General features: G+C 47.0%; 1 protein-coding gene across 4 annotated transcripts in view; it reads right to left on the reverse strand.

Annotated features, from left to right (window-relative positions):
• Positions 1–19,556, reverse strand: part of SLC39A11 (solute carrier family 39 member 11) — a 564,973-nt gene that overhangs the window by 72,693 nt on the left and 472,724 nt on the right. For all 4 annotated transcript variants that reach the window (XM_077972623.1, XM_077972622.1, XM_001085226.4 and 1 more), the window contains exon 7: positions 15,657–15,726. In XM_077972623.1, the coding sequence (XP_077828749.1) occupies positions 15,657–15,726 (70 nt within the window). The remainder of the gene's footprint in view (positions 1–15,656; positions 15,727–19,556) is intronic.

Below are 19,556 nucleotides of genomic sequence, written 5' to 3' on the forward strand. Positions count from 1 at the left end.
CTGGGTTCAAGTGATTCTCCTGCCTCAGCCTCCCGAATAGCTAGGATTGCAGGTGCCCGCCACCACACCTGGCTAATGTTTGTATTTTTTAGTAGAAACAGGGTTTTACCATGTTTGCCAAGCTGGTCTCGATCTCCCGTCCTTAAGAGATCCGCCAGCCTTGACCTCCCAAAGTGCCAGGATTACAGGCATGAGCCACTGCACCCGGCTGCACTTTCTAGAAGGGTGATCTCTCATAAAAGAATTCACTGACCATGGCAGTCTATGATCGCATCTTTCCTTCAATGCCTTCACTTTGAAAAATATAAAAGGTGGCCGTCCTTTGTCACTCTTTACATATTTGGGGGATGTCTTCATTGTCCAACAAAGCCCAACAGTCTCATAGCCATGGATACAATCTGCCTCTTTCACATGATGGACGTAGAAACTGAGGCACACACAGTGAGGGCCAAGTGCTCAGTCAGGTTGTCTGGTGCTTGTCAGGCGAAGTCCCAGATGCTTCATGGAGAGATGTCACCAGGAGGACAGAGTGCTGAAATGAGCACAAGTCTTAATATCTCTCCCGGGATTTTCTTTGTCTTTGTAGGAGTGAGAGAGAGAGAGAGAGAGAGAGAGAGAGAGAGTGTGTGTGTGTGTGTGTGTGTGTGTGTGGCCTAGCTGTCAGGAGGTCTGGATTACAGAATTTCTCCATCCTTCAAAGGAAAACCATCTTTCAGAGTAAGTAGTAGCAGGAAGAGATGGATGACAGTGACTGGATTTGTAACACCAGTGAGGCCAACCCCAAACACACACAACCATCACCCTACACGTGGATTGTCTGTGCCAGGAGAAGAAAGTACAGGCATGAAGAGTGCTAACTTCAGAACACCCCAAGATCAACTAGATTTTTCTAGTTGGAGGACAGAGTGCTGAAATGAGCACGAGTCTTAATACCACTCCTGGGATTTTCTTTTTCTTTGTAGGAGTGTAAGAGAGAGAGAGAGTGTGCATTTGTGTGTGTGTGTGTTTGCAGCCTAGCTGTCAGGAGGTCTGGATTAGAGAATTTCTCCATCCTTCAAAAGAAAACCATCTTTCAGAGTAAGTAGTAGCAGGAAGAGATGGATGACAATAACTGGATTTGTAACACCAGTGAGGCCAACCCCAAACACACACAACCATCACCCTACACGTGGACTGTCTGTGCTAGGAGAAGAAAGTACAGGCGTGAGGAGTGCTAACTTCAGAACACCCCAAGATCAACTAGGTTTTTCTAGTTGGAGGACAGAGTGCTGAAATGAGCACGAGTCTTAATACCACTCCTGGGATTTTCTTTTTCTTTGTAGGACTGTGAGAGAGAGAGAGAGAGAGAGAGAGAGAGAGAGTGTATGTATGTATGTATGTATGTATGTATGTATGTGTGTGTGTGTGTGTATGTGTGTGTGTTTGCAGCCTAGCTGTCAGGAGGTCTGGATTAGAGAATTTCTCCATCCTTCAAAAGAAAACCATCTTTCAGAGTAAGTAGTAGCAGGAAGAGACGGATTACAGTAACTGGATTTGTAACACCAGTGAGGCCAACCCCAAAAACACACAACCATCACCCTACACGTGGACTGTCTGTGCTAGGAGAAGAAGGTACAGGTGTGAAGAGTGCTAACTTCAGAACACCCCAAGATCAACTAGATTTTTCTTTTTGCCATTGTTGAAGTGATACATTTACTTTTCAAATGACTTCTGTTGAATAATGTTATATGTTCCATCAGTCCTGGCGAGTGAAGACAGTGGGTCATAAAAGTCTGCCAGACACAGATGAAGCCAAACTAAGATGGAACCTTGTGGACAATCTCAGGTTAGCAGGTATTCAGATCATTCACTCATCTGTCCATCTGTTTATCCATTCAACCCAGAGATTCACAAGCATCAGGCTCCATGATGGAATATTTTATAAGCAAATGGCTATTAAGTTCTTGATTCTCCTCCACACGTTCTGGAAAATCACCAGGTTTCCAGGTAACAATGGGATTGTATTTGTCAGCACAGAGCTGGAGATGTGGAGAACGAAGTCTCCAAGGGGTAGCTCTTCTCTCCTGGTAGGATTAGTCAAAAAAAAAATTTTAGATGTGCAACTATGGGGAGATCAGTGGTGCTAACACAGGAACACACATCTTACTGGCAAAACACTGTCTTTTTTTTTTTTTTTCTCTGTAAAACGTTGCTCTTATTTGGGAGCTTGAAAAGCATTATTATAAAAAGCCATGGGAAGGGAGAAAGGGAGAGGAAAGAGAGGGGCAGAGGGAGATAAGAATTACCCAGGTTTGGACAGGGACTCTGGTGATGAGGCCCAAGACGATTCATTTCTCCCTGTTCGCTTCCCAGCCTTCAATCCCATCTGGCTCCTTTAATTTGAGTTTTCTATTGCAATGCACAAAACAGATAGTTTTCCAAAAGCTTGCTCAAAAGCTTCAAGGTGGTCCAAGAATGGGAGGGGCACTTCTTGAAGTTCAAATGGGACAAGAGAAAAAATATCAAGAAAGCGGTGCGGGGAGTGAGCCTCAGAGGGGAAGCTGAGACAATGAGGAAAGCAGACCTTCTGAGACATCCTGGAAGTTCCCTCCACCCTCTGAAATGGAAACATGACCAGCTACAGACAGATCAGCTCTTAGAGGGGAGGAAAGAGCCTCAGGGTTCAGGAACCAGGAGCTCTGACTTCAGTCATCCCTGATGACCTCCTTTTCCACCCTGAGACTTCAGTTTCTTCACTTACAACATTAGAGACTTGGGTTAGATCAGGGGTTTTCTGCCAAGTGCACAGGGGGAACTTTGGGGGAAAGGGTGGTATCTATTCCATGCAGAGTGTGCACCTAGGAACTTGTTCCAAAAGCTTCAACTGCTAAAAAAAAAAAAAAGTACTTAAGAGGCAAGACAATCTTTCAAAATCACGTTCAGCCCACCAATCCTACGAATTCAAGCTTGTTTTCCCAGTTGCAATGGATGAAATAACTATCCTAAGTTACCTTTCTTCAAAAGGATTAATCCTGTGCTCAGTGAATCTCTGTGGATTGAAGGGACGGATGGATGGGGACAGACTGATAAACGACTTGATGGCAAATGACATAAGATGGTGAGAACCTGTTTGATCCTGGTCTGGCTTTGCCCATGCATCCAGTGGACCTCGTTGGCCTGGCTCACTTTCTTCACTTCCCAGAATGCATGCAATAAATAACATTACGTTTTTTAAGTCACTAGAAAAGTGAATGTCACCCTGTCCCCTTGAAATGGCAAAAAGAAACACTGAACTGATTTTTTGGGTGTTTGGAAGTGAGGACATTTTGCATCTCTATGCTCCTCTGCTAGGGTAGACCATCAAAGGCTCGGAGTAGCTTCTCACACTTTAATTGGCCCATTTCACATTTCTACCCCTCTACATAGGGTCACATAAAAGCTCTACTTTTATTTCCGACATGGGAAAATAAGACAATAAGGAGCTTTATAAGTGCCAAATTCAATGGGGGGTGAAACATCAGGGTACAACAGCCAGAATATAAGGATGTTACTATTTTGAAAAACGTCCCAAGCGAAGTTGGACATGTCCAAAGTTACATGTAACTTACATATATGGTCCTTAGCCTTTTGCAGGTACACCCTCTGTACAAGCCGAACATGGATCCGGAGAGCTACACACTCGTCTCAGCTGCCTTTCCTGGTCAAACTTTTTCCTTCTGGTGCTGTCTAGCGACCTATGACGCCAAGCTACCGTGTGGTGGCGCTGTCTGTCCACTGCTGCCCGCCGGCACTTTCCAAGACCACTGTGGCTTTGTAATTTAAGGTGAGGCTATGCAGTGTGGGAGGATGAGCCAGGAAAATTGAAGAGAAGGAGCTGCCAATAGATCACTCTAGAATTCCAGACAGGGTAGTGTGATAGGTTCAAGAGAAGAGCTTGCCTGCATGAAATAAAATTGAGAGCACCCTGTGCGACTGCAGATAAAGAATAGAACAGGATAGTGCTGAAGTGACTGAAGGGTGGGAGGGGCATTTCTCTGCTGTGAAAGGGTGGGAACAGTGGGATCAAGGTGTCAACGTATTTTCTCCCGAGGCACCTTACTGTCCTCAGGCTGGGGCTCCACTTCTCAGGCTAAAGGCTACTCTCCAGGGAGACCAGGCTGGGAATGCTGAGACCCAAGTTGCTAGGCAGGGAGGAGGTCAAGATCAGCAACTGTGAGGAAGGAAGGGTCTCCCTGGGATGCTCCACGAGTCTGGGAGACTGAGTGCTGCCCGGGGCAGGTCTAGGCATTGCGAGAGCAGCTGCGTGGAGGCTTGGAGGGAGCCAGTGAAGGCAGCTTGCTTGTTCAAAGATGTTAGAGTGAACTATAATTAAAATGTTTCCATGTGAGTTCCCTGAGACTCCTCCCTGCCACAACAATGAACTCTCCTTTGTAACTTCTCTACGTGTAACCTGCAAGCATGCTTTCAGTAACCTGCAGGATGCACACCCAGAGTCTCAGCTACTTGGGAGGCTGAGGAGGGAGGATTATTTGAGCCCAGGAGGTCAAGGCTGCAGCAAGCTATGATTGTGCCACGGCACTGCAGCCTGAGCAACAGAGCAAGATCCTGTCTACACACACACACACACACACACACACACACACACACGCAATCTACTGGAGCAAAACTAGAGTGGCTGCTTGGACAGGCAGACACACATGTAATATGTTTACACATAAAGACATGCTCATCTACTGGCTAATGTTTTTTTTTTGTTTTTTTTTTGAGACGGAGTCTCGCTCTGCTGCCCAGGCTGGAGTGCAGTGGCCGGATCTCTGCTCACTGCAAGCTCCGCCTCCCGGGTTCATGCCATTCTCCTGCCTCAGCCTCCCGAGTAGTTGGGACTACAGGCGCCCGCCACCGCGCCCGGCTAGTTTTTTGTATTTTTTAGTAGAGACGGGGTTTCACCGTGTTAACCAGGATGGTCTCGATCTCCTGACCTCGTGATCCGCCCGTCTCGGCCTCCCAAAGTGCTGGGATTACAGGCTTGAGCCACCGCGCCCGGCCTACTGGCTAATGTTGATGAATGACCAGGAAAATATGTCAATTGCCATTTTTCTTTCTAAATAAAGGGTTGTTTTGTTAACGAATGGCTGCTGTCTTAAATAACTGTTAATATCTCAACATATATATTTATAAGCCGGGGAAAGGATTTATCTGACTTATGATCTTTACTCTTTGATCGGAGAGGCAAACATATATCTTAAAATTGGTTTTGATGCCTCCATGTGTAATTGAATGAGCTATGTTACGTCCAAATGTAGACTAATCAACCATGCATCCTTTACCAAGTGTCTGGGTGCTGATTAGCATTAGCTGGTCTGGTCGTATCTTGGGGATGTGTTTTGTGGACTATTCACGGCACACTAAAGTTCGCAGCCAGCCTCCTCTGCTGTGCACAGCCTGCTCTGGGATGGCCGCTGCACCTGTAGGTCAAGGCGGGTCCATGGACTACAAACGTCTCTTGACACGTGCTTAGTCAAAGCTTAAAACAGGAAGTGGTATGTGAAGCTGAGTGTTTAAGTATAGACAGCCTTGCTTTCCCTGCTGGTTTGAATGATGCCTGCCACTGAGTTAAGTGGGAGCTGAGGGTGTATCTCCTCTCCAGAGAACACGTTCTTCGAAGTGACGATACTTCAGAAAGGAAAACCACTTAAGCATGCAATTCCCCAAATGCATATGGTCTGAAGAATTCCTTTGTGGTTGAAGCAGAAAGAAACTGCTATGGGACCAGAACAGAAAGAAGCAAGCTGGGGCCAGGCACACTGGCTCACACCTGTAATCCCAGCACTTTGGGAGGCCGAGGCGGGTGGATCACGAGGTCAGGAGATCGAGACCATCCTGGCTAACACGGTGAAACCCCGTCTCTACTAAAAATACAAAAAATTAGCCAGGCATGGTGGCGGGCGCCTGTAGTCCCAGCTACTTGGGAGGCAGAGGCAGGAGAATGGTGTGAACCCAGGAGGCAGAGCTTGCAGTGAGCTGAGATCGTGCCACTACACTCCAGCCTGGGGGACACAGTGAGACTCCGTCTCAAAAAAAGAAAAAGAAAGAAGCAAGCTGTGTTTCCCTCGAACTACAGGCCTCCCTCTGCTGGCTGAGAGTCTTCCTAATTCAGGAGACAATGACGTCTGAATGAATACCTTGGTGCAAGCTGACATGGCCAGGTAGGGAGGTGGACAGAGGTGAAGGAGCTGGGCAGGTCTCCAGGAAGCTGAGGAAGTAACAGCCTCTGTACACCAGATGGCAGCAGCCACACACACACATGATAGGCGAGGTGCCTGCCTGTCTTCCCAGGTCAGAAACCCCTTACCTGGGAACTGAAGACAGCCTTCTCGGAATAGTTCCTTTTCTCGTGGGTGGCTATGATGCCATAGGCAATATCTACATGAAGCCTCTTGCTTCACTAAACAGGGCACAAGCAGGAGGTCATAAGAAAGACAGTTGGCCTCAAGAGTATTGAATGATGAATCTGGGCTAAAAACAGGAATTGTGTCCACTAAATTAGGGGTCTACACGCTTTCTGAAAAGGGTCAGATAGCCAGGCACGGTGGCTCACGCCTGTAATCCCAGCACTTTGGGAGGCTGAGGCAGGCAGATCACTTGAGCTTAGGAGTTCGAGCCCAGCCTGGACAAAGTCAATCTCTACCAAAAAAATACAAAAATTAGCCGGGTGTGGTGGCATGTGCCTGTCGTCCCAGCTGCTTGGGAGGGAGGCTGAGGTGGGAGGATCACTTGAGCCCAGGCCCAGGGGGTCGAGGGTGCAGTGAGCCATGATTTGCACCACTGCACTACAGCCTGGGTGACAGAGTGAGACAACGTCTCAAAAAAAGAAAGAAAAGAAAAGAGAAGAGAAAAAAGGAGAGGGGAGGTCAGATAGTAAATATTTTCAGCTTTGCAGATAGTAAGTATTTCCAGCTTTTCAGCCTTAAGATTTCTCTGGCCATTATGCAGATCGGCCACTGTAGCACATATGGAACCACAGACAATATGGAAACAAATGGGTGTGTCTGTGCTCCAATAAAGCCTCCTTTCCAGAAACGGGTGTTGGGCCAAATTTGGCCCACAGACCATAGTTTGCCAACCCCTCCACTAAAGGAGTCAAAAACGATCCGGTTTAGTTAGCTTGGTGCACATGTACCCTGGGCCTGTACTGGGTAGCGCTTTCCCCAGTCTATGTAAATGCAGTCCTGCTCCCCTCTCAGTCCACTCCACAGCATGAGATCAACCTACATTTCCTTGTCACCTGGACTCAAATTCTCCCTTCTCCCTTCCACGCAACAACAAAATCAGCTGGCAAATGCTGTCTGTGGGTTCTGTACATAACAGCTCTTCCTGGGATCAGTCCTTATTCTCACGGTCATCACAACATCCGGTATCTTCTTCATTGCTGCTAAGACACACAGCAGTGGGGGGGGGGATGTTCTGTAAATATTCTTTTTCAATTGCTGCATTCTTCATACTGGCCTATCTCCCCCACCCGCTCTCCCAAATTATTTCATCTTAGCCAGACGCATGTTTGAGTTACCTCTTGGGTGATGTCTTTTGTTTGTATCAGAACCCACCACAGATGCCAATTTTTTGCTGAGTAATGCACCTGTTTTTTCCTGCCTCAATCCAATGCTTTATTCATTCATTTATTTATTTATTTATTTATTTATTTATTTATTTATTTTGAGGCACAGTCTCTCTATTGCCCAGGCTGGAGCGCAGTGGCACGATCATGGCTTACTACAGCCTCAACCTCCCTAGGCTCAAGTGGTCCTCCCACCTCAGGCTCCAGAGTACCTGGGACTACAGGTGCATGCCATCCCCCCTGGCTAATTTTTTTGTATTTTTTTGTAGAGACAGGGTTTCACCATGTTGCCCAGGCTGGTCTTGAACTCCTGGGCTCAAGCAACCCGCCTATCTCAGCCTCCCAAAGTGCTGGGATTATAGGGATGAGCCACTGTAACCAGCCAATCCAATCCTTTAGACATACCTTCTCTAAAGCACCAGCGAATTCTATCTCGGTCATATCGGTTTGTCCACCAGCCCTGAAAGAACCTTGGCACCTACCTTGGCATTTGCTCAAAGTACTACCTGCCCTTATCATCCCCTCATCCACGCAGACCACCCCTACGCTCCTGATGAAATGTAGCCCACTCTATGAAGAGCCCTTGAGAGGAGCGAAACGCTTGCCTGTCTTCTGCTGGTTTCTCGGTCTGGCTTGGATCAAGCCCTGTGGAGTTTGGACTGTGTTAATCTTATGCTGTCTATGGGCTTAACCGCCCACTAATAAATTACTATGGGTATCTTTTCTGCTATTGACTTTCAATTACATCACATTGAAGTCAAGACAATGTGGTCTGAATGGTATTGATGTTGGGGTATGTATTCTGACTCTCTCTGTGGCACAGCACTCTAATCCATTTTACAAACCCTCTTGTGGCTTGAAATGAAAGTAAGCTTTCTAATGGCTGGGCTGGAGTTTATATATGTCCACTGTATGCATTTTGTTAACTTAATATCTGCGTCATCTACAAGTATCAGACAGGGACATTAAAATCCCCCACCATGATTGTGTTTCTCCTTGCAATTCTGATGATTTTTCCTTTAAACAGTTCGAGGCTTATGCTGCTAGGTGCCTACAAACGCAGCATCATGACATCATCCTGGTACATTACTTCCCCTTTCCTTAAGTACTGACCTTTAGCCCTTATCTGGCTTTCTGCCTTCAGGTCTGCTTTGTCTAAGACAAAAAAGGTAATACCCGCTTTCTTTTGATTAGCATTTGCCTTGTATCTTTCTTCCTTTCTTTTCAACTTTATCAGGTAGTATTTTAGGTGTGCCACTTGCTAATCACTTAGAACTGAAAATTTAAAAAGCAAAACCTCTTTGAAGAGATGAATTCCACCATCTGATGGCTGAATTATTTCACTTTGGTTTTCCATCTCTCTTCCCAGTGTTTATTCGTTCATGCATTCTCACTTCCCTCCTCCATCCTATACCTCTCTCTCTCATTAGTAATTGTCCTTTTAGATTCACTAGCATATTTGTTTTTTGAGACAAGGTCTTGCTCTGTCACCCAGGCTGCAGTGCAGTGGTACAATCACAGCTCACTGTAGCCTTGACCTCTCAGGCTCAAGTGATCCTCTTGCCTCAGCCCCCTGAGTAGCTGGGACCACAGGTGCACACCATGATGCCTCGCTGATTTTTTCATTTTTTATAGAGATGGGGTCTCCCTATGTGGCCCTGGCTGGCCTTGATTTCTGGGACACAAGCGATCCTCCTGCGTCAGCCTCCCAAAGTGTTAGAATTACAGGTGTGAGCCACCACGCCAGACCTAGCATAATTTACTAATGTCTTCTTTTCCCTTTTGCCCTGATGTACCTTCTAGGCATATCCTGTAACAATGGGTAATAAGTAGTAGACTTGGCAGTCTGTATTTGTGCTCAGTAAAAAATTCAACTTGGCAATAGACAAGGGGTAGGCAAACTCAACCCAAAGGCCCACCACCTATTTCTGTAAATAAACTTGGATTGGGGCACAGCCACGCCCATTTCTTCTTCTTCTTTTTTTTCTTTTTTTCTTTTTTTGAGACAGAGTTTCACTCTTGTCCCCAGGCTGGAGTGCAACAGCACGATCTTGTCTCACCGCAAACACCACCTCCTGGGTTCAAGCAATTCTGCCTCAGTCTCCCAAGTAATTAGAACTATAGGTGTGTGCCACCACACCTGGTGAATTTTTTGTATTTTTAGTAAAGACAGGTTTTCACTCTGTTAGTCGGGCTGGTCTTGAACTCCTGACCTCAGGTGATCTGCCCGCCTCGGCCTCCCAGTGCTGGGATTACAGGCGTGAGCCACTGTGCCTGGCAAGCCACACCCATTTCTTTACGTATTATTTAGGGCTACCTTGGCACTTCCACGACAGTCAGTCAAGTAGTTGTGACAGAGATCATATGGCCCACAGGCCATCTGGAACTTTAAGAGAAAGTTTGGCAGCTTCTACTCTAGAACGGCAGCTACTTTTTCTTGGCACTTTGAAGACAGCATTCGCTTGTCTTCAATTAGAGCTCAGGAATCTTCTGTGAGTTGAACTGTCGTTTCTGTGTAGAGAATCTGTCTCCGCCTCTGGTATCTCCAGATTCTGTCGCAGTCCCTGGTGGATACGGTCTGGGTCTGCGTCTCCACCCAAATCGCATGTGGAATTGTAATCCCCAATGCTGGGGGTAGGACGTGGTGGGAGGTGATTTGATCATGGGGGCGGCTTTCCTCCTTGGTGTCTTTTGTAAAACTATTGTATTATTATAAATCTATCCCTTATTAAGCATTAAACAGTGCTTTCATTTGTGCAGCCTTATGCAGTTTTTTTTTTAAATTTTAAATAAACCTTTCATTTTAGATTAGCTTTAGGTCTACAGAAAAGCTCAAAGATAGTACAGACAGTTCCTGTATACCCTGCCCTCAGTTTCCCCTATCGTTAGCATCTCACTTTGGATGGAACATTTGTTGCAACTAAGGAACCCATATTGGTGCATTCCTTTGTTTGCTTGCTCGTCTGAGACGCAGACTTGCTCTGTTGTCCAGGCTGGAATGCAATGGCGTGATCTTGGCACACTGCAACCTCTGCCTCCAGGTTCAAGAGATTCTCCTGCCTCAGCCTCCTGAGTAAGCTGGTGCCCACCACCATGCCTGGCTAGTTTTTTGTATTTTTAGTAGAGATGGGGTTTCACCATGTTGGTCAGCCTGGTCTCAAACTCCTGATCTCAGGTGATCCACCCGCCTCGGCCTCCCAAAGGGCTGAGATTACAGGTCCTTTTCTTTTCTTTTTTTGAGACAGAGTCTCGCTCTGTTGCCCAGGCTGGCGGCCAGTGGTGAGATCTCAGCTCACTGTAACCTCTGCCTCCCGAGTTCAAGCGCTCCTGCCTCAGCCTCCTAAGTAGCTGGGATCAAAGGCACCCACTACCACACCCAGCTAATTTGTGTACTTTTAGTAGGGATGGGGTTTCAGAAGTATGTAGGCCAGGCTGGTCTTGAATTCCTGACCTCAAGGGATCTGCCTGCCTCAGCCTTTCAAAGTGCTGGGATTATAGGTGTGAGCCACCGCACCTGGCCATGTGCATTACTTTTAACTACACTACACAGTGTACTCAGATTTCACTAGTTCTTCCCTAATGTCTCTTTTCTGTACAAAGATCCCATCTTACATTTAGTCTCCTTCATCTACTCTGGACGGTTTTTTAGACTTCCCTTGTTTTGGGACCATCCTGGCAGTTTTGAGGAGGGCTGGTCAGGTATTTTGTGCCTCATTTCGGGTCTGTCTGATGCATTTCTCCTGTAGTTTTCTTATTTCTAGTTTTGTGAGCGCTATCTTTCCTGCGCAGCATGTTTCCCTATGTGGTTTGCTTCTATTTTATTTTCTATTTGAGAGTAAGTGTAACTGTACTTGAGTCCTCTTCCTTGCCCCAGGCATCTGCTGTGGCTGGTTAGTGGAAGAGTTAGGGCTTTGTGTAGGTGAGGACTTTATGTTTGTTCCTGCTAGAGCCTAAAATATTTCTATTATCCTAGGCCAGTATTTATGTTCTTTATTTGAGGTTTCTGGTACAAGACACAGTGCAAAGGTTTGTACCGTACACCCTCGTGTGATGCAGGTCTAGGGTTTTCCTATCCTGCACATCGTTTACTATGCCTTATACCCTGTCTCTCTGTCCAAGATTCTGGAGAGAGGACAAGCTGCACAGGCAAGTTCCTGGACCAGTGGGTGGAGTTTTATAGCCCCTTTTACAGAAAGCAATACCTGTAAGTCCTGGCCTTTAGGCTTGGCTGTTTCAGTTCCATGATATCCAAGGGCAAGGCCACGGCTCCATCTGCTCCATGGGCATGAGGTCTAACCCTCAGTCCTTTGAACCTCTATAAGGATCTGAAACCACCTTCCATGGTGCCTTTGATTTTTCCCTTTATTTCTAGCATCTGGCATTTCTTTCTCCTTAGTTCTTGGCTGTGTAGTAAAAACCATGTTTACTTGTGTGTGTGTTTGCAGTGGGACATCCACGTCAGCTGAGCTCACCACGTTACTGGAAGTACTAGTGACAAATGTTCAGCTTTTTGGAAGATTTCTGTCATACGAATTGTGTTTTCTGCAGTGACTAGCATAATGTGGGACACATACCAGTACTCACTAAAGAACGGATGCATGAATGAATGAGCGGAGACCAGGACTGCTCAGAAGATAGCTAAGCATTTGCAGCCTCAGTGGAGGCTGAACTGGTTGAGTCTGGGAGATTCTGGGCAGGCAGGGGCTGGTACACAGTCCCTCTGCCTGGCACTCTGTGTCACAGTGGTCCTGGCCTCATGTGGCTTTATTCAATGCTGAGGACTACATGATTTTACCAATGGCTCATCCAACAGGGTGGTCTGTTCACTCTACTTTCATCGTCTTACAGTGTCAGTACCTTTTCTTTTCCTTCTTGAAAGAGGGAACTGGCCGGGCGCAGTGGCTCATGCCTGTAATTCCAGCACTTTGCTGAGGCAGGCAGATCACGAAGTTAGGAGATCGAGACCATCCTGGCTAACACAGTGAAACCCCGTCTCTACTAAAAATGCAAAAAAAATTAGCTGGGCGTGATGGCGGGCGCCTGTAGTCCTAGCTACTCGGGAGGCTGAGGCAGGAGAATGGCGTGAACCCGGGAGGCGGAGCTTGCAGTGAGCTGAGATTGCACCACCGCACTCCAGCCTGGGCGACAGAGCAAGACTCCGTCTCAAAAAAAAAAGACGGAACCGAGAGTGTGGGTGGATTTAGTGCAATCGATCAAGCCAAAGTCTCATCCTGGATTGCAGGTGGTAATCTAAGGCAAGATACTGCCTTGGTGTATGAACACCATAGCAGCCTGTTTCTGCAGGGCTGGCTTCTCTGGACTCTACACACAAGCACAGATGCTGGTTTGAAAGCCCCAGCATTATGAGACAACTGGAAGCTGCAGCCCTTGACGTCCTTGTATCAACAGGCACAACACTGGCCCCAACCTGTTATTGGTTGAGCAATTCTACAGCCTTGCAGGGAGGCAGGCTCTGCCTGTCCAGGCTATACTTCAGCACGCACCTTTCCCTCGTGGCTACTCAAGTGGAAAGTCCTTACTCTCCACTACACTCTAGTCCCTATCCTCCTATGAAATCCTATGTGTAGTGTGAACTAAAGGCAGAGAAAGCTAACAAGCCTTGGCCTGGGGGCTGTTCTACATCTTGCCACCCAAGAAGAAGAGGGCAGACATTTAGGAAGGAGGGAATCACAAACTCGATGTGTTTTTCAAAGTGGGGAGAATGGGCTGAAGGGTCTGCTTGAGGGAATGTTCTTCCCCCATTGCTTCTCTCCAGCCTGCATTGCAGGGCCCCCCGCCCTCATTACTCTGTGGACACAGTGGCGATGACAGCAGAGCTCCGTCATTACTGCCCCGCAGGCCGTGATGATAACGGGTCAGGAGTGGGGGCATATAGACCCTCCAGTGATGCTTGTATAGCAGAGGGTCTCGTGAGGCTGAAGACACTGAGGCCCGCTGCACTGACTCCACCCCAGTTAGAGGATCTGGTTGAGGGCTTTTATAACTCAGAGAGAATCTGTTTGGTCCAGGGAAGGGAGGAGCTGAGTTGGAAATATTTTTGCTCCACTTTCTTCCGAAATACTTACAAAGATTGGCAGAAAGTGCAGGTGATAGAACAGAGGAACATTGGAGTTGACATGATGATGTCGCGGGGGACGTGGTGCCACCAGACAGAGAGCCTGGCCTGTGAGTTCCATGCCTGGGGCACAGCTGTCACTTGCTGGGCACAGATCTTCTGCAGCCTGTGTGGTTTCCTGTGCTCCGGGAGGACCTGGCCTTTGAATGTTTATAAGGTCAGACCCTCTGGGCTCTTCGGCCCCGTGGATATTGCTTGACTCTGAAGTCTCTTGTGGTCTAGTGGAGTCAGGATCAAAACTGCTGTGCCAGGGCCAGAAGAGCTACATGCCCCCACCCCAGGCCCCGCGCTTAGAAGAGCAGTCTGCAGGATGTGACGAGTCATTATTAGCCCTTGTTTTGGGTGACATTTCTTCCATTCTAAAGGCTCTGCCCTCGTCTACCATCTCATGTGATTTTCACCATGGGCATTATTTTAATGAATGACTTGGGAGTCTGAGAGGCAGGAATATGAAGTTGAGAACACGAAACGTTTTGCCCTAGAACATTCTTGTCCATGCACATATTTGAGGCTTCATGGAGCAGGCACGCCTCTTAACATACAGCCTTAGAATTCAGTGACCAGCAATGACTACATGTAACACACAGGGGCTCCACTTCAGCTGGGGAAATAGATGCAAGGAAGTGGTCTGAACATAGTCCTCAGGGTGCATAAACAGGCCCCATGCAGGCTTGGTAACCGGGGAAGGATGGAAAAGGGGTTATGTGAGAAATTCGTTTTTGACAGTCACGATCAACGGGTGCAGGAGGGAGTGCTATTTCCTGGGGGGAGTCAGGGAGAATATTTTGGGACTGCATCAGTCTGAAGACAGTGAATGAGCTACAGGAGTGATAAACCAGTCGCCCCTGAGTCACTGCACTGAGTTATGTTTTAAAATAATTGTGAATTCAACTACCTTTAGATAGTGCGCATGCTGTTTAAAGTTTGCCTCAGTCCTCATGGTTCCCAACTGTCTTCAGCTGACTGTCTCCACCCATTTTGATGATCTTTTAGTCCCCTGAAGCCACTTGAGTTTGCTGCCTTCAGATAGAAGGTTCCATCCTGCAGAGTGTGGCATTTATGGCTTTGTGGGTCTGGGTGGACCATAGAGACCTCACCTGCACCACGTCTAGAGAACGGCATGTGATCCCAAGGCTGTGACCTTACCCACGCCCTGTTTATTTCCAGGCAGGTAGAAGAGCAAAGAATGTACAAGGCCCGGTGCTCGAGTATGGAAGGTGAGGGAAAATGTGACATTGAGAGTGACGGCAAGGTTGGCTCGGTCAGTGGGGTACAGCAGTGACAGGGAATCCTGGAGGAAGGGCAGGTTCTACATGACAACAGATGGAGAAATATAAGAACACGTATTCAGGACAAAAGACTCGGCTGGAGCTCGACTTGGGTATCACCAGCAAACACATGGAAAATAAAGTCACAAGAATGGAGAAGGTTGTCCAGGGATGGCGCGTTCAGTGAAAAGGAAGGATGTTCTAGATATAGGTCCCCGGGAACATCACCTCTTAAGAACAGGCCATAGGATGAGAAGCCCACCACCAAAGGGACTTTCCAGGAGCAGGTGGAAAGAGAGAGGGAAACCAGGAGAGCCCAGCGTCAAGAAAGACAAAGGGAGGGCTTCGAAAAGGAAAGGCCTGAAGAGTGTCAGTGGCTGCCTTTGTTTTTTGTCATCAGTCTTCACACCTTTGAAGTGCTTAGAGTACAGCTTGCGATTCTGTCCATGTTTTGTTTTCAAAATGATCATCACCCACTTAATAGCTCATTTGAAAGACTCCTTTCTCAGGGATGGCCTTCACCGGACCCCATGCGGCCTCCATCAGTGGGGCTGGGGTGCTGAATGATAATGCACAGACAGCCCACCCAGGTGACACGCACACCCGGAGCACCCCTGGGTGCAGAACCATGCTCTGGGGTACCAGGGTGCTGGCTTACCTGGCACTCTCAAAGGTAGCAGATGCCGTCTTTTCTATAGCCCCGAATCCAACTCCAACAGCGAGACCCTCTGAAATAGACGTAAGAAAAACAAGAGGGGTTAGGAATATTTCCCAATAAGGAACATCACCATCACTGTCACCGTGTCAAGTAGGACTGCATGAGGCTGCCAGTCACAGGAAATCATACTAACAGCAGCTTAAACCCAGGGAAACTAAGGCATGGGGTCCAAATGGCTGCTGCCTGCAACCTAGGAATGATTTTTGTATTTTTTAAGTAACTGAAAAAACAAAGACTACTTCATGACACATGAAAATTATATAAAATTTGGCCAGGCACGGTGGCTCATGCCTGTAATGCCACCACTCTGGGAGGCCGAGGCAGGCAGATCACCTGAGGTCAGGAGTTCGAGACCAGCCTGGTCAACATGGTGAAATCCCATCTCTACTAAAAATACGAAAGTTAGCAGGGCATGGTGGTGCACGCCTGTAATCTCAGCTACTCGAGAGGCTGAGGCAGGAGAATCACTTGAACACAGGAGGCAGAGGTTGCAGGAAGCCAAGAGTGTGCCACTGCCCTCCAGTCTGGGTAACAAAGTGAGACTCTGTCTCAAAAAAAAAAAAAAAAAAAGAAAAAGAAAAAAGAAAATTATATAAAATTCAAATTTGAGTGTCTGTAAATGAAGTTGTATTGGCACACAGCCATGCTTATTGGCTGACGAATTGTTTATGGCTGGTTTCATGTATATTAGCACAGTGGAGTAGTTGGGACAGAAACCGTATGGCCTGAAACCCAAAATATTTACTATCTGGACTTTTCATAACCCCTGGCCTAAACACACAGGGCTTTATTTATTAGCTCATGCAACAGAAAGTCCAAGGTTGATACGGCAGCCCGATGATGTCACTGTAGACACAAGCGTCTTTTGTTTTCGTTTTTTTTTTTCTTCATCCTCACCACTAGGTCCTCATAGTTGCAAAGTGACTGTGCTACTTCCAGGCATCTCAACTACATCCTAGGCAAGAAGAAAGTAGAAAGGTAGAAACCTTTCTTTATCAAGTCTTTGGCTCATTACTCTGGAATGAACGCCTTTCCCGGCATCCCTCATACCTCTTTGGCCAGAACAGGAGCAAATGCCCATCCCTGGTTCCATCACAGCCTCAGGCCCCAAATCCTGAGACTCCGGGACTGATTGAGGCCAGTCTCCATCCCTCTCTGGGGCCGGGAAAGAGCCTACCCTGCCCATGCTCCCTGAAATCAAGGGAGCCGCCATCCGAATAAACTGGGGTCTTGTCAGCAGGAAAGGAGGAGGGGTGGCACGATCACCACCACCAGCATGCATTTTTATTTTTATTTATTTTTATTTTTTATTGAGACAGAGTCTTGCTCTGTCGCCCAGGCTGGAGTGCGGTGGTGCCATCTCGGCTCACTGCAAGCTCCGCCTCCCGAGTTCATGTCATTCTCCTGCCTCAGCCTCCTGAGTAGCTGAGACTGCAGGTGCCCACCACCACGCCCAGCTAATGTTTTATATTTTTAGTAGAGACGGGCTTTCACCGTGTTAGCCAGGATGGTCTCGATCTCCCGACCTTGTGTTCCGCTTGCCTCAGCCTCCCAAAGTGCTGGGATTACAGGCATGAGCCACTGTGCCCACCCAAGCATACATTTTTATACGAATGCTCTTTGAAGAACATTCCAGCTTTCAAAGGAACCACCCTCAAACGGTGCAGACAGATGCGGTCTACACTGAGGGGGTGGCTAGAGTCGAGCTTGCAGCATTGGGCTAGACGAGATGGGTTTTCAGGTCCTTTCCTGTGGTTCACGGGCTTGCCAAGTTCACCAGCCACTCGCCTAGGGATCAGATGTGGGAGGATGACGCTGGTCTGCGTGTATCTGATGGAGTAGTGAGGGTCATGGAAGGAAATGGACCTGACCCAGTGGCCGTGGACCAAAGGGGTGGAAGCACAGCGTCAGGGCGCTTCTGACATCTGTGAAGAGGGCAATGATTCCCGTCGATCCAAACACGAAGGAGAACTACTGAATTACCACCACTGTTCAGCAGCAAGGCCAAGGGCTTTGCGGGGGTCAAATTAGAACTTTTTTTTTAAGAAGAGGGAAGATATAAAAATCTACTGAGTGAGAGGAACTGATTTTCTCCCTTTAACAGCTCTGAGGCTGAAGGTGGTTGGCTGGAGTCAGCACTACCAGGGCAACCAGACTTGAAAATCGATATGCATTTTTAAAAATTATTTTTTAGTTACAATTGACAACCTTGAACAATGCAGGGATTAGGGGCACCAATCCCCTGCACAGTCGAAAACCCACATGTAACTTTTGACTCCCCCAGAAACGTTCCTAACAGTCTAATACCGACCAAAAGCCTTACCAAGAACATAAAGTCAATTGACACATATTTTGTGTGCTATATATATTATATATGGTATTCTTACAAGAAAGTAAGCTAGATAACACTTCTTATATTCTTACAGTAAAGCAAGCTACATAGAAGTTCTTAATGTTAAGAAAATCATAAGGAAGAGAAAATACATTTCCAGTGCTGTACTGTATTTATCAAGACCATATGTTTACACTGTCTGTTCATAAAGAGGCGTTGTCTGTCTGAAACGGCAGGCACCCACAGCTGCAGACCTCAAACTATGGTACATATGAAGCAAGTTAATTTTTTCTTGTAATGTCATGACTTTTCTTTGCTTCTTGGGAGCACCTCCAGTATCTCTAATGGCACTCAGTATGGGTCCTGTGGTGTTATTCAAGGTTTACGGTATTGCACTAAACATGATGAAAAATACGTCAGAACTGAGAGAGATCACTTTTTACGGTAACATGCAATTCACTGCAGAGGTGAACTGCTCACGAGGAGATGCTTAGTGTCACAAGGCCTTTTTTATTTTTTTTGAACTTGAGACGGAGTTTCACTCTTGTTGCCCAGACTGGAGTGCAATGGTGCGATCTCGGCTCACCACAACCTCTGCCTCCCGTGTTCAAGTGATTCTCCTGCATCAGCCTCCCGAGTAGCTGGGATTATAGGCATGTGTCACCATGCCCAGCTAATTTTACATTTTTAGTAGAGACAGGGTTTCTCCATGTTGGTCAGGCTGGTCTCGAACTCCTGACCTCAGGTGATCCGCCCGCCTCGGCCTCCCAAAGTGTTGGGATTACAGGCGTGAGCCACCAAGCCGAGCCCGACAAGGCCTTTTACGCAGACACCTGCAGCACCTGAGCCCACTGCAACAGCAACAGGAGGTGGCTACAAAATGGTTGCAGTAGTACAGTGGGCTGTAGTTAATTCTATGTAGTTATGACTTAATATTACATCATGTTTTAAATGTTTTAATTTTTTAAAAAGTTTTTCATAGAGATGGTCTCACTAAGTTGTCCAGGCTGATCTTGAACTCCTAGCCTCAAGGGATCCTCCTGCCTCAGCCTCTCAAAGTGCTGAGATTAGAGGCTTAACACTGCATCTTTATGTTTGCTTATATTTCTCTTCATTGCGAGTGGCACCATATATGACCTGTGTTGAAGGGTATAATTTTTGATAAATTTTAACTTTTTATAATAGATTTATGTATTTTTACAGTAATCAATGATAGACTAGACTAGTATCGACACATACATTTCACTGTAGGTATAAGGCGTATAGTCCAGTGTCTAGCATAGAAAGGGCCACCAGTGCCCCATTTCCCAAGGCAAAGAATCACAGAGAGATTAGGATCTTGAAGACAAGGCCTAATTTGCAGCCTTCAGGCCTAATGTGGAACACTATCATTTGCATTAAAATGGCTAATTCAAACATAGCTTGGGACTGTCACCTCCAGTCCACAGATCAGAGAGGGAAGGTGATGGGAGCTGGTCTGAGAGACACAGGTAGGTTCTGAGTCCGAG

Source organism: Macaca mulatta, chromosome 16 (assembly GCF_049350105.2).
Source record: "Macaca mulatta isolate MMU2019108-1 chromosome 16, T2T-MMU8v2.0, whole genome shotgun sequence".
Lineage (NCBI taxonomy): Eukaryota > Metazoa > Chordata > Mammalia > Primates > Cercopithecidae > Macaca > Macaca mulatta.